The sequence below is a fragment of the Thermobia domestica genome, chromosome 4, assembly GCF_964235325.1.
Source record: "Thermobia domestica chromosome 4, izTheDome1.hap1.1, whole genome shotgun sequence".
Lineage (NCBI taxonomy): Eukaryota > Metazoa > Arthropoda > Insecta > Zygentoma > Lepismatidae > Thermobia > Thermobia domestica.
This window is the reverse complement of record NC_137457.1, coordinates 177,435,813-177,450,928: the sequence shown is the minus strand read 5'-3', so window position 1 is coordinate 177,450,928 and position 15,116 is coordinate 177,435,813. Positions and strand designations below refer to the sequence as shown.

Genomic DNA, 15,116 nt, shown 5'->3' with positions numbered 1-15,116 from the left:
TTCAGTAAAATAAAGAAAAAAATATCTAAAATCCATGAAGGCGGAAACATATATGGTGCCAACCAACAGTTTCGACTTCCGTTAGCACTCAAAGTCGTCTTCGAGAACTTCATACAAAATTGTATGAAAAATGCTATATTCATATTCTTTTGTAATAGCTGTAATGCCCTCCATGATAAGAGGACGGCACCAAAATTGATGTGTATACGTGTGCCAGTTAGGTTTGGTGTATCTGTTTGTGTGTACGTTTGCTTAAGTAAATCAACATTACAGAAACATGTTTCGTTATCAACTGAAGTCTAGAATTGGACCAATACCAGAGGATAGCTTTCTAAAGTTAAATGCTCAATTTCAACATTTTCACTGAGATCAACTTTCACAGTCCTTACCGGTTTCCAGTACCAAAAATGTTTTAAATTTATTACATGCTCAACTTCCAATATTTATTACTATTGACAAAGTGGTGAAATATAAACGTTTTTATGATTATGAACAATGCGTTCCACCTTGAAATAGAGTGTTCGATATAAGTCATTAATGGTATTATCCTTCAATTAAAGGAGGAAGTAGATGAACTGTTTCTCTGATTAGTTACAACATTTCGTTTAATGAAATAAATGATAAAAGGTGCAGTGACATTGACATGTTCATTATAGGTTCAAAATAAAAATTAATTTCGATCCAATCTTCTGTATCCTTATTTGAACTGAAAATAATGCATGTAACACTTCATGTTTAAATATTGGGGTTCCACAATTTCACAATTTACTGTAATTTATGAAATTAAGAATACTAGTTATTTCACATCTGAAAAATACATATTATCTACAACAGAGGTAAGTATAACATGTAAACTAATCCATACATCCTGAAACTACCTATCTTAAACAAAACATTTATGTCTCGATGTAACATTACGTTTCATGACGTAACATGACAATGAGCAAGAAAAAGCAGAAATAAAAATACTGTATGTGTATATGATAAAGTAAAAATATTTGTTTCAATGGATAATATTGAATAGTAATTATCCTTCCATATCTTGACAACATACATTTATATTGAATATACATCAATTGTCCAGGTACAAATATAATTCCTAAACAAATATAACAAGGAAATCACGAATAGAAACACACATGATATTCGAGCATGCTGATGTAATTTTTTTTGTAATTTCAGACATTCACCAGGATATATGTTACTCGAAAAGAGAGGGTAAGTAACAAGTAGACTGCTGTTTCGTTAAAATATGCTAATAAACTTCATTAGATTATGTCTTTGTTAAATAAACAAAACTTTTAATCATTTATTTGATTATTTTACTTCTACAGATTGATTTTATTCAATTATTATTGAAATCTTAATTTCTAAAACACGTTTTAAGTTACATGATCAAATGTTCATAGGCAAGTTCAGTCAAAACATTATTACAAACCTTACACATTCTGCTTATAATATTCGTATAAATTAGTTGTGCGTTCACAGTGATTTCCTACACTACATTTTTAAGAAAAAGTATTTATCCAAAAGTGCATTATATGCAACTGATTCAACTCTTCACCATTTCAAATGCTTCGATCTACAAATACTTTTATATTGTAGGATACACATTGAAAATTATTTTCTTAAAGTTTAATTTTCAAGGTTATTCAATACTGCAGCACAATTTGAATAGTATCATAAACACTTCGAAAGAAATGAAGGTAGAAATGACAATATTACAATTCCTAACAATCTTAATGCCCAACTCTACTTTGATATAAAGAAATGTTTGTAGTATATATATATATATATATATATATATATATATATATATATATATATATATATATATATTGCATCAACGTCGAGTATTAATGCATGAAGACATATGAATTGGTGCACTAAAGTGTTATACGTGGATCATTGAATATCTAAGCATCAATTTCGTGAAATCCACGTCTAAATCGGATCAGAAGAACCGATTTTACTAATATCAAAATTTCAGTTAAAATGTCGCCATATGTTTGTTAATTTTTCAAATATCTTTTGAAATTGAAATAACAATACCTATATTTAATTCATAAAATGGCCTGATTAATTAAAACATGTTTACGTAGTAAACTAAACTAATAGAATCTTCAAGTGACGGAAGTGCTTCGCAATCTGGAAAGATGCCAGCTTTTATAAATAATGATTCAGTGCAAAATGCTAGCAATGGTAACTGTTTCCCTGATGCTTCTAGAAGTGCAATCCATTGCCTTGTTCTCATTGTGGAAAATATTATATATGTGCTTGAGGCCTACCTATACATAATAGTAACAAACATCGGGTTTATGTAACGATGACATTTTCTCTGATATCCACTTCTAATGCCTGCCTTCAGAGTAAATCTGCAAGTGCTACCGACGCTAACAGCAGTAATAACACAAAAGTTTTTACTATATTTAACCTGGGCAAGATATTACTGCCAGTAAGGTCATCGACACATATTTTAAGACGTGTTGCAAGACATGCTTGATCAACAGTGGCTGATGCACTCATAGAAGTGTTAAAACATATAACCACTTCAAATGATACAAAAATATTTCCATTTGTTGCATTTAGTACTCCCAAACAATCAGGTAAAGAATCTGACATCTTGGTGAAGCAGCGAGTTTGCCTCTGGTGCAAGTTTGGCCATGACGCTTTAACCTGGCCTCCAACAAAGATGAGCACTTCTCTATTAAACCATAAATTTTCTAACTTGAAGGCTGTAGAGAATAAACTTGCCGATAGCGACATACGTAGAGCAGTACGTCTTTTAATTTCTGATGATACGGTTGTGGATCTGGATACCTATGTTTTGGAGACCCTGTTTGAGAAACATCCTGCCCACCCTGACAGTTTCATTGCCTCGAATCTTCCTGATGATCAATACACTTTCAAGCATTTTTGACTATGGACGTTCAAGAAGCAATTAACTCCTTTCTGTCAGTTAGCTCGGAAGATCTAGATGGGCTTCGTCCTTCAATTCTTAAATACTTTCTTTCTTGTCAAATACTGGAATCGAAGGGAAAAAAAACTCATAAAATCCTTTTGTGATCAATTTAATTTAACAATTTCTGGAAAAGTACCAATGGAAGTTTGCCCGCTGTATTTCGGTGCCAAACTTACAGCTCTGAAAGAAAAGGATGGTAGTATTCAGCCCATAGCAGTTGGGAATGTTTGGCGAAGAATATCGTCAAAAATAATTTGCTTCAGAATACGTGAGACAATTAAAAACTTTTTATCCCCTCACCAGCTTGGTGTTTGTGTTCCTAATGGTCACGAGGCAGCTGTTCATGAAACCCGAGTTTCTCTCCTACTTACAGTCCTTCTACTTACAAAATGTCTTGTTATAGAAAGTCTAATCAAAGAAACACAGAAATAAACATAATGCTTCGGAAAGCAGGAATTAGGACAAACGGGAAAGAAGAATGCAAAATAGTTGAAGTAGTCAGAAAATGAACAAGAGAAAAGCGATAGCGGATTCAGGTCAAAGCGGAGTAGTATATTTGATGCGCAGAGTGTAACAATACGTATTTGTATTGGAGCAACAAAAAGAACGTAGAAGGAAGCATAAAATCACACAAGGATTATGAAAGATAGAAAAGGGACAACAATTTGATATATAAGCATCAGAAAGAAAGAAACCGCAGGATAAGATGGGACTGAGCAGTGTCCATAGAATAGAGAAGAGAACATTGGTGAGAAAATGGAAAAGCCAAGGCAGAACACAAAGTGATGAATTGGAATGCGGGATTGGCGATAAATAAAGAGTGAGGCAATATTGTACATTAAGAAGAAGAAACGGAAAGGAAGAGAAACGAAAATGAACAAATTAATAAGGAAAATAAGAATTATAATCAGAGGAAAGAATATGTCCAGCAGAAAATTAAACTTTTCATGGGACATATGTGTGCAGCTAAAACTTGAAAAGTGAAAGACACGAGTGTTCCTTTTTATTGAAGAGGCAAAGCCTAATTAAAAGTTGATGTCTGAAGAGACGAGCAATTGACAAGGAGCAAGAAGGAGTGGACGTCTGATGAAGATACAGTTATTGTGTTGCGGGATTGTTTTTCATGATTACATACATCGCCTTCTACACTATGTTATTTTTTTTGTACAATATGGAAACAAGTCATGATGGAATAGTAATTAGTTGTGATTGAAATATATTTGCTTAACATACAGCATGCAAGAAGAAAGAAAACACTGATCTTACGTGAATTACAAACTACTATCGCTTTTAGGCTGAAATCTAGCAAACGGTGAAAGATATTCAGAAAAGTATCGAAAACATATCCTTTGCATGATACCGCTTGCCGACTTTTATCATGACGTCTTTCACTTGTGTATGTAAAGGAGCATGAACAGATGTTGTGAAGACTCACAAATAGATCATTATCATATGTGAACGATGCACTCTTATGAGACCGAAAGTTGGGTAGTATTTTAAAATACTCTGAGACTTGCTTTCCTGTTGGAAAACATTCGCTCCCTAAATAAGTCGATTTTTACTATGTACCATCCTCGAATTGAGTAATCGAACAAAAATGCCACATAAATACCTCAACTCTTACAGGGTTAAAAATAAAGGTTTCTTGAAAATATTTATACAGAATATCCGTAAGTCCGTTTACATAGGCCACCTCAGTAATTACTAAAGATAATGAAAATAAGTGAGTTTGTTTAAAGTATCCTCAATCAGGGAGAATATGAGGGATGGTAATAATGAAGGATATGTAGAAGGATCACCCGAAACGTTAATTCAAGGCAGATCCGCTATCATCATCAACAAGATATAACAAGAGTACAATTGAATAAAACTTGAAAGGGCTTAAGAGACCAAACTCAATAATAACATAAAAGTATATAAACATGAGTTATCGTAATACCCTTCAATTTTACTTGTTCTGGCATTAGTCTTATTGTTCAATTCTTGAATCTTCGAGAAATAGAAGCGCCTGTTTCCAGATGAGTTCAAACGAGACAGATGATTTATCTCTTGTCGAGCTGCTGCTGTAGGGACTCACCAAAATTCCGGATGTGACTTTGGAGTTTAGGCACAATTTGTCCTTGTCATTTCATTTAAAAAATAAATAAATAAGTACAGTTTGACGGATTGTGAGAATCATCATTCATTTGCAGATCTCGGCTTCTCTCGTACACTTATTACCTCATTTCATTTCGTTTAATGATTGCCTAGTGTTGTTTATGATTTTTCGAAACAAGACTATTCACAAGAATTATCAGTTCTCGGGAGCAATACTACTTATGTCGTTGGAAAGGAATTAAAAAATGTTGAAGACAGTATTTGAGAAGCATCATAGGAACATTCGTCTGATGAGAGACAATGACCTACTATCCTTCTTCCTATGGCAAATCAATGATATGAGAAGCAAGGACTGCAACACACACACACACACAAGGACTACCGCACTCATTTAGCCCATTCACATTAAGTCACTTATCTGTTGGAAAGTTCGGAGACGTTTAAAACAATGCATCAACTATGCTTAGTGTAGAATATATTTGAATTGATGTCCATCTTGTTGTGGACAAATTGTCATACAGTGTAGAAAAATAACCCTAACTCGTTGCAGACTCATGCTCACTCACTCTGTTTTCAGTTGCTTAGTTTAACTGCTACTAATTGATTAGTAACTTTCTGGAGTTTTCCAGCGCAAGCGACTAGCTTGGTATTGTTTTTCAAGTGAAGTTTCGGTTTACTGGTGAATTTGGTTTCGAGGCGTTTTAAGCTTTATAAACATTAATACATTTAAAAAAATTGGGCAGAAGAGAGCTCGACAGGGTTAACAAAATGTTGCAAAGTGTGGGAAAACAGGAAAGTAGCCATGAACAGCTTAAAAGAACGGAGGAGAAGGTTATAAAGAGATCTAAAGTGTTATGTAAATTTTATTGTTATGTTTATATAGTAATTATAATAGTTATTTTGTATTACGTTCCTAATTTTTGACAAACCAAAGAATTCAACAGCAATATGTGTTTTAATAAAGAAAAAAGTTTTGTATTTTCATACAAGAACAAATATCATCCTCAGAATTAGAAGTTCCAATAACCAGTGTGCAGTTATCTATCTAAAGACTTATGGATCAAAAATAACATATTTTATTCTAAACAAGAAAAACAGTAGGTTCTAGTTGTCGCTACTGTAAAATATTTACTCCCTTCTAATCCGAAATACAAAATTTTCTTTCTAATAGATGAAAATGTTTGAAAGATTATTTTCAACACGTTGTGTTCATGCGGTTCTTTTTAACGTACGCGAATACGCGCGTTACTTCGGAAGCGCGAATTCTACGAAGTTAAAATGAAATGTAGCCTTGTCGAAAAACATTATCTTAGCCACAAGTTTGAATTGTTTATAATGGGTACATGTAACGCATTCACTCAGTTCACATTCTGGGTATACATCAGCTGCATGCACCTTCTGCGCGAAATGTACCGTGAAGGGAGGAAAGTGATATTTGCTCAGAATTTTTTGTACAGAAATTCTGCTAGTATTACTCGTTTGGGGCATCTTTAGTGTTGATCGCGTTCTTCTGCTCGTAACCTTAGCCACAGTTTCATTGAGTGTGCCATCGTCGGGTATGCCAGAGCGACTTCGGTACAAAACGTTCCCAGTATCCTTAAAAGTTCTTAAAAACTTGCCATTCATTAACAACTATATGAGAATATTCTGTAGCCGCACGTATACTCAAACTGGTATCGTGAATACAGTTTCCACTTTGTTCCCAGGTGAATATTATTCCACAAACTATTATTCATACACACGAAGACGTACGGGTGCCAATTCAAAACACTACTTGAATGCAATACACAATTCAAACACTGACAAACAACGGAACATAGAACTAAACGCGAAGTGAAAGATGAGAGGCGTTCTGCTCGTGCTTGATACGTGCGAAACTGGCCCTTATTCAAAATATAGGAGTATCGTGGCTCTATGCTCGTTTAACGAAATCACTAATTGGCACTTTCTCCAATATTTTATGGCTTCCTCCTGCTTCTTCCAACCTTCAACGTAAATTCCCATCAAATAACGCAACTTCGAACTGGTACATTCCCAATTTAGTCATTTCCTCTTATTTTCTTCTTTTACTTCCTGTAGAGTATTTTCCACTTCCTATACAGTTAGCCCTTGCTAAGTCGGGAACGCATCTGACTAATAGAAGGACGTACTTATGCCATCATGGTTCAAACCTCAGACAAAATGTTGAAAAAGAGCAGTAGACTAGTAAGACTACTAAAAAGACTAGTAAAAAAAGCTAACCTAATTTCTTCTGCCAATGAAAGCCCAAACTCTAAATTGCCAAAATAAAGTATCCTACGAAAGTGAGAACTGTACGTTGATTCCTGGCTTTAACGAGTAAAAATCAATGTGGTAATTTTTAAACAGTTTCTTCGAGAAGCATTTTAAGCGAGTAACCGCGTGTTTGATCTTCAGAGATACTCTTTGTTACCCATACACATTAAAATCTTGCCCTATATAATTGTTTAACAGGAGATGAAGATCGAACGAAAGACGATATGAAGAGACTTTTAATATAGATAACAGGAAGAAATACGAGTTGAAAAAGGCCAAAAGTTAACACTGGTCAGATGTGGAATATAACCCTTGTCCCAGATAGCCGATATTGATAGTGTCTAATAAATAAGTTCTTTCTATGTAACTCATCAGATAATGAGTGGAGACAGGATGTTACAGGCACAATGCCTATTTCTTAATGTTGCAGATATGATAAAAAAAAAGTGTCACGATATATATCACACTAAGAAGTTTCATTTGGTTGTTGGTGAAGCAAACTTATTAGGAAGTTAAATTCTACCAACCTTCGGCTTAAATATAACGTTTTATTTGAAATTAAATGAAATACGAATTTGAGATAAATTAATTTTTGAAAATAGAGGGTAGCTTAGTCTTTAGATTTGTCCAGTGAAAGTCATTTAGTTGCATTTTAACGCTGTATTCAACGGACAGATTTGTTTATGGACTCCGATGAGCTATAAAAGGGTTGTTCAATAAATCCTTAGAAAATTCAAAAAATGACATTCGTAGTATCGAAAATGTTTGCTTTTAGTAATCGCCATCCTTAATTAGACTGTTCTTACTGGCGGCTGGGAACGAACTAATTAATCTGTTATTTTGAAGTCATCTAGTAACCTGGCGCTTCGGTTTCTAGACGATATAACAATCGAATAATGAGACAGGAGTTAAGTGCCACAATGAATAGAATCGAATTGCATCGTTCGAAGTTGTCTTAGTACCAAGCGGAATACATCTGTAAGGAGTTTAATGCTTGAAAGTTTTTGTTTCTCCTTTAGAGCACTCAAATTGTCGTAGTACCTCTTTAACTTGTATTACGATGTTTACTCATGTTTACCAACTTTTCTCTAGTTTATGATTTTCGGCTCTTAAGCTCATTCAAATTTTATTCAATTGTTTTCTGGTCTCATTTCGTTGACAACACTAAGCAATTAATGCCATTTTGATGTGAATAAATTGAACTAAATATTTTTGTGTTGCCACCTCCCCTTCTGATGGTGATGCCACTGATTTGGATTGACGTTGCGTGTGATCCTTCTACACATCCTACGTTGAGAACATCTCTTCTATTCTCCTTGGTCCAGGATACTTCAAACCATACGCATTTACATTTATTGTTGTCCAACAAAAACGTGGCATCTTTACATTTTCTTTACTATTGGGCGTTATACCGGGGTAGAGCCGATACTAGTTTTCCAATTCCGAAAATTACGACACTTAAAATGATAAACACATACTTTCCAACGAATATTGCGCTCTCATTACTTTTTCGTATCCTCAATGGTTGGCGAGATCCTCAATAGTTTCCTAAACGGACTTATGGGACACCATGTATCTATCTATCTATCTATCTATCTATATTAGGGTGGGCCGAAAAAATCGAAAGTTGATGAATCGACTTCCGATATTGCGGTAAACTTTCCTCATGACCTCTGCGAGATTTCAACAAAATCGGTTAATAGATTGAGGTTCCTCAGAGCTACCAAAGATTTGAAAATTAATCAGAACACTTTTAAAAAAAATATTTCATAAATGTTTTACATTAAACAACTTCCGACAGCAATTAAAATTCACTTTTAATAGTCTTTAGCAACAGTAAAAAATTTCAGCTATATCAATGAATATCTCTAGGTTCCTCAGAACTCCCCAAAATGACAAAATTTTACCTTTTTTTACAAATATTCAAAATACTGATTTTGGAACTAATTTTATTTCTTAAAATGTTTTACATTAAGTAACTTCCGACAGCATAACAAATTCACTTTTAATAGTCTTTAGCAACAGTAAAGAAAATTCAAGCTACGTCAATGAATATCTTTAGGTTCCTTCGAACTGCCCCCCCCCCCCAAAAAAAAAATCACCAAAACCTACTTATTTGACTATTCAGTTCTTGACGTTCATTGTTCAAACTTCGAAACCTGACTAGCCAGTTTTGCACGAATGAATCCCTCCCTTCTCTGGAAACCACATACCATTTGGGACGCTTCTGTGACCACCCTCACACAACGCTCAACGGCCTGCGTGTGGCACGGAAAGGCTGAAAATTCCCAGTCCACAACTGTTTCCTTATTTTGGATCAATGACTTGATAAAGTCTGTCTCCACATTCTGCATGACTGGAGGCAAGGTAAATTTGCAGTTCATCCAGTCAATAATACCCACATAATCTGTTCCATCAAAATTGATTATAGGAACTTCAAACACTCTGATAACACTCTCCTCTTGCTCCCTTGCTTTCAGAATTCTTCTGAGACCCAACTCTCAAATGTGCGCCCTATTATCGGTCACCATGGAGAGGATCATGTTTTCCGGATGAGCAAACAACGCGTTTCGGGAGATGACCTTATCCACTACGTTCTTCATGTTCATTGGCAAATATCTACTGGTTTGAATGATGTTCCAGAGATTACGGGTCCCGTCTTTGATTGAATTATTGCACTTGATTGTGAACTATCCGGGTAAGTAGCACTTCATGACGAACTCTGCCAGTGTCTTCAACTGAGGTGTTGGATTCTCTGTTGCTATGTATAAACGGAGAATGCGGTTGGCTGTCGTAAGCCATCGGGAGTGTGACAGGTGCCCTGGAAAACGCCTGGACAAATCGTCACTGCAAACTCCGGATTTCACTGCTTGAGAAATTTCTAGCAGGTACTTTTCGTCAGAGACGTTAGGTAGCTCGCAATCTAAGGCTTCGAAGGTCGTTACTGCCAGGCTCTGACATCCCTCCAGTTGCTGACCAATCTCACCCCCATAGGATCGTGGACCTCTGGTTGCACCATCCAAGTGCTCAAACAAATGCCTCAACGGAAGCTCGTTTAGGTGCAGAAGGCATATCAGCCACTGAAGGGGTCTGTTAAGCTTCTCTTCCAGACGGCGAATGATCCCACCTTTCAAACCTGTGTTGATAGCCGTACAATTACAACCTACAGCGATAAGATGTTCCAGATCATCCCCAATATCCGCCATGTAAGCAGTTATCCTTCATGAAAATGCTATCAGCTGAGCCAGATGAGGGTGTAACGTGGCCGACATAATCCGATCATGGCTCCTCGATAAGAGAAATATGCTCTACAGTCTTGCTCCTACGATATGACTTAGACTCTTCTTTCTCAATGTATATAGTTTTGTCTTTCCTTCCGTCAAAGTAAAGACCTTTCACCTTGGTGTCGTTTCCAGCTTGAAGCAAACCTCTTACTTTCATCTTCTCTCTTCTAATCTTATTCTTATCGATTACAAGTACTGTTTCACCTGGTTTCACGAGCTTTAGATCTTGCAGAACACTTGTGGCAATAGCTGCCGTGGCACGGTCCTAAACGCCGAACCCATCGCTAGCGAAAGCTGTTTTCGCCAGATGGAAGCGCATTTGTGATGTCGATGACGATATGTTTTGTATTATGGGAATGTTCGTGCGGGTAATTGTAGCGGTGTTGGCAGAAGAGCAGGTCTGGTCGTCAGTTTGCTTGCTTACTGTTAGTGCCTCAGACAGATCCATTGCCTGCATCTCCTCTGAATCTGAATCAGAATCCTCTTCCTGCATGTGCATAGTTTCACATTCGAAGTCCGGCTGATCGGTATCCTCCATTCGAAGAGCCCTCTCTTTCCTTATGGAACCACGGTTCCTTCTGTCTTCTCTACGCTGAATCCTTTTAGTTTCATTCCTGTCCACGGAGCCAATCTTCCCTTTCCTCGCAGTCCTCTGGTCCAAAAGAAAGGGTTGCTCAAGTGGAGGAACCTTTTTCATTTTTTCACAAGTGCAGGTTTTGAAATCCTTGCACTTGCAAGCAGCTATGTCAAAAAGTTTCCCCCAGCTTCCCTGATGAATTCATCCAGTTTAGCGGCATATTGCGGTTTCTCATTATCACGCTTGTAGTTCTTCTTTAGTGCCTGATACTTCATGTGGAAACCTGCAATCATCTTGATAACTCTGTCGTGACTAACAAATGGGATGGAACACTTTTGGTACAATTCCTCAACTTTTACTGCAACTGTTTCGGCAATAGCAGAAAAACTTGGTTCCTTCTCATTGCCTGCAGCATTTATAATGTTGAACCTCTCTTCTAAGCAACATCGCAGTACATCGAGGATAGTTGGAAGTTGGCAAGGATTCAAGTCCTTTGGCGGTCCAATTATCGGACACTCCATTTCGCTCGGCAATACTTTGCTTGACTTTGGCCTAGAGGTCACGGACTCGTTCTTGTCTACTGGTTTGCAGGAGGCCATTTCCACGTTAACTTTAATTTCTTACTGTACTAAAATAACAAAACTTTTTACCTTAATTCCTTGCCTTGCGTTCAAAGAAAATGGAACAGATAAACACGTTTTATGATTTAATAATTAATATCTAACTGCATTAAAATAAAAACAAAACTTTTAACCACACATTGAACGCCACATATTGATTGTTTCTGATTTAAACGTACAACACTCTTCTCAACCGCTCGCTAACAATTACCAGTTCCAACTAGTTTACTCTTTTCTACGTACAGTGTTGCCAACTGAACAATTGGCAATTTATCTTAAAAAAATCAGAATTTGTTTTACGGGTATAATTAAAATAATATAAAGATTTTCAAAAAAGTAGGATTTTGGAGAAATTTTGTTATTTCTTGGCAGTTCTGAGGAACCTAAAATATTGATTGATATAGCTGAAATTTTTTACTGTTGCTAAAGACTATTAAAAGTGAATTTTAATTGCTGTCGGAAATTGTTAATGTATAACTTTTCTGAAATAAAAAAAAAATTAAAAAGACTTATTTTGAATAATTTTCAAATTTTTGGCAGCTCTGAGGAACCTCAAGATATTAACCGATTTCGTTGAAATCTCGCAGACGTTGTTTTGAGGTCATGAGGCAAGTTTACCGCATTATCGGAAGTCGATCATACTTACCTTATCAAGAAACCTAGCCTGTCTCGTGTTTGTTAGTGTGTCAGCGAGGACCAGGTATTGCAATACGTACCTGAGAGCAAAACACACATACTGCACTTACAGGATAGACGAAAGTTATCGCTTTCGAAGGGTTCCTTGTCTTTTGAAACTCATTACACTCATCTTATTTTCTTTCTCATCTCATTGTTGCTCATCTCTCATTTCGACCAGTGGGCCTTGGGCCCATCACTGGTTGACCCGATATGGCGACTGGAGGACAACATGTCGGACTTCCTACGGTAATAGCAGGTTCTAACGTATCCTCTGCAGATTCGGATATCAGACGTAGGCACTGAGATTCACACCGTACCGACAATAGCCCGGAAAGATCACGATCTCCAGTTATAGGTCATCATCACGCACCATCTCCGAAACGTCATCGCCGAGATAGCATCTCAGACTCTGATAGTGAGCGCCTTAGAATCGACGACACGGAGTTCCCATCGCTATCTGACAGTACAAAACAACCAATCTATTCGTTCTTGCTTACAAATTTCGACGCAAAATATCAGAACGAAAAGCAAATATATCTCCAACTTACTAAATATTATCGGCGAGCTCAGATCTCTCAAATTGTTGCCACCAGAAATGGGATGATCATCAAATCTCCTGATCAGCATCTCGCTACCACCATTCGTAACAAGTTCAGTTATGAAATTTTTGGCAAGAATGCACAACTCTCTAAACTGACTGACCGGAGAATCAAACAGCCGCCTCCGCCACCTCGCACGCCTGCTTTTTCCGTGGTCATACGAGGTGTAAATCCTGACTTTACGGACGATGAGATTCTACAAGAACTCACAGAGGAAGGGCACAAAGTTTCCAAATGCATTCGCATTAGAAACGACCGAGGACCCACTTACATGGTCCGAGTGTTATCTCAATCGCAGGACACCATCAACCAGCTTCTTGATAACGGAGCTTATATATATCGCAAACGGCATCCTGTCGAGCCCTCACGCACTGCACGACCAGTACCAATCCGCTGCGAGCGTTGTCAAGAATATAACACGCACACCAGCGCCAACTACAGGAATAATTTGAAATGCGGATACTGTGCTGGAATTCATTCCACACGTACCTGTCCGAACCTGCAGCGTCCACCGCAGTGCTCAGCTTGTCCTGAACAACACCCGACTTATAGCTTTAAGTGTCAAGCTCGACCTGCACCTTCACCAGATAAACCTCACTTAGTGGCACCACTTCGCACTCAAAGTGAACCATCGACCGACCCCACTCCTTCCTCCAATGTACCACCTGATTCTCAGCCTGTTACAGTATCTCAACTTCTTCAGTTCATCACATTAACGCTACAAAACGTTCATCCTTTTCTACGGCCGCATGTACTACAACAAGTACAGTATGCTGCCCGCTGCATATTCCACGTTACCTTCAATGCCACCTATACAGGCCAACGAGTCCACTTTCACACCACCCGCTTGGAAACATCTGTTTAAAATTATGAATTTCTTCATGGATATCGTTATTATCTTTCTCAACATCAGTTACCTCAATCAACATAAACCTCTCTTCGAACAACTTCTTCTGGAAGAACATGCATCAGCGTTTCTACTAAACGAAACGCATCTCGCACCTCGCATGTCTTGTAAGTTCTCAGGATACCAGATCTTTCGAGCCGACAATCAAATACCAGCCCTCCGCGCCAATGGCGGCGTACTCATTGGATTTGCTTCTCAGTTACCTTATCGTACTTTCCAAGCTCCTATTTCCAACCTTCCAGAATATCTTATCACAACCGTCTATTTCAAAACTTTATACATCACCTTGGCGACCATCTACGTTCGCCCCGGCCATGCAATACCATACTCCTTTCTTCAGTATATCGCAAACAATTTTCGCAACTTCATTATCATGGCCGATATTAACATTCATAGTAGACCCGCTTACCAGAAGGCTCAATTCCAGGACTTCGTTACAACACGCATACCTTGCATTCTGCATAAACTTCCAAAATCAACACGCCCTCTCTCAGATACCACACCGGATGTTGTCATCACCTCAACTACCCTTGCCGGCAAATGCCATATCGAAGTCTTAGACCCTCTTGGCAGCGACCACCTTCCAGTCAAGTTAACTATCAAACGTTCCTTTCGACATCACTGTTCTGTAAACATTCCACCGAGGGAGGTCCCTAGATTTGACAAAGCTAATTGGGATAACTACAGAGCTCATCTCACTTCTAAGCTTGAACATCTCGAGCCACCAAATACGGAGGATGAACTATACTCGGCGCTGGATACTATCACCTCTTCTATCCATACAGCATCTGCCGAGAATATACCTACCTCGCAAGTACATCCATGGCGTCCTCGATTACCACCTCAATACCTTCACATGATCAGACGTTCTCGACAATTTTACCGAGATTACGTACGTACAAAGAACGAGGAGGCTCTCCGCCATCACCGACAACTCCAACGTACGGTTCGAAACTACGTTATAGCCTATAAACTTCGAAACTGGGTCAAAACGTGCAATACACTGGACGCAACTTCACATCCTACCAAATACTGGAAGAGATTTAATGCATTGACTGGCAAACTCACTCGAACACCTTATCCTCTCATTGACGGTGATCATCCACTCACCTCAGATA

The 15,116-nt window shown here is 37.6% G+C and overlaps 1 protein-coding gene across 1 annotated transcript in view; it reads left to right on the top strand.

Moving 5' to 3' along the window:
- The first annotated feature begins 1,121 nt into the window (after positions 1-1,121).
- Positions 1,122-15,116, top strand: part of LOC145683407 (hemolymph lipopolysaccharide-binding protein-like) — a 258,619-nt gene continuing 244,624 nt past the window's right edge. Inside the window, exon 1 of the mRNA XM_081754744.1 lies at positions 1,122-1,218. Within this exon, the coding sequence (XP_081610870.1) occupies positions 1,140-1,218 (79 nt within the window). The 5' untranslated portion in view covers positions 1,122-1,139. The remainder of the gene's footprint in view (positions 1,219-15,116) is intronic.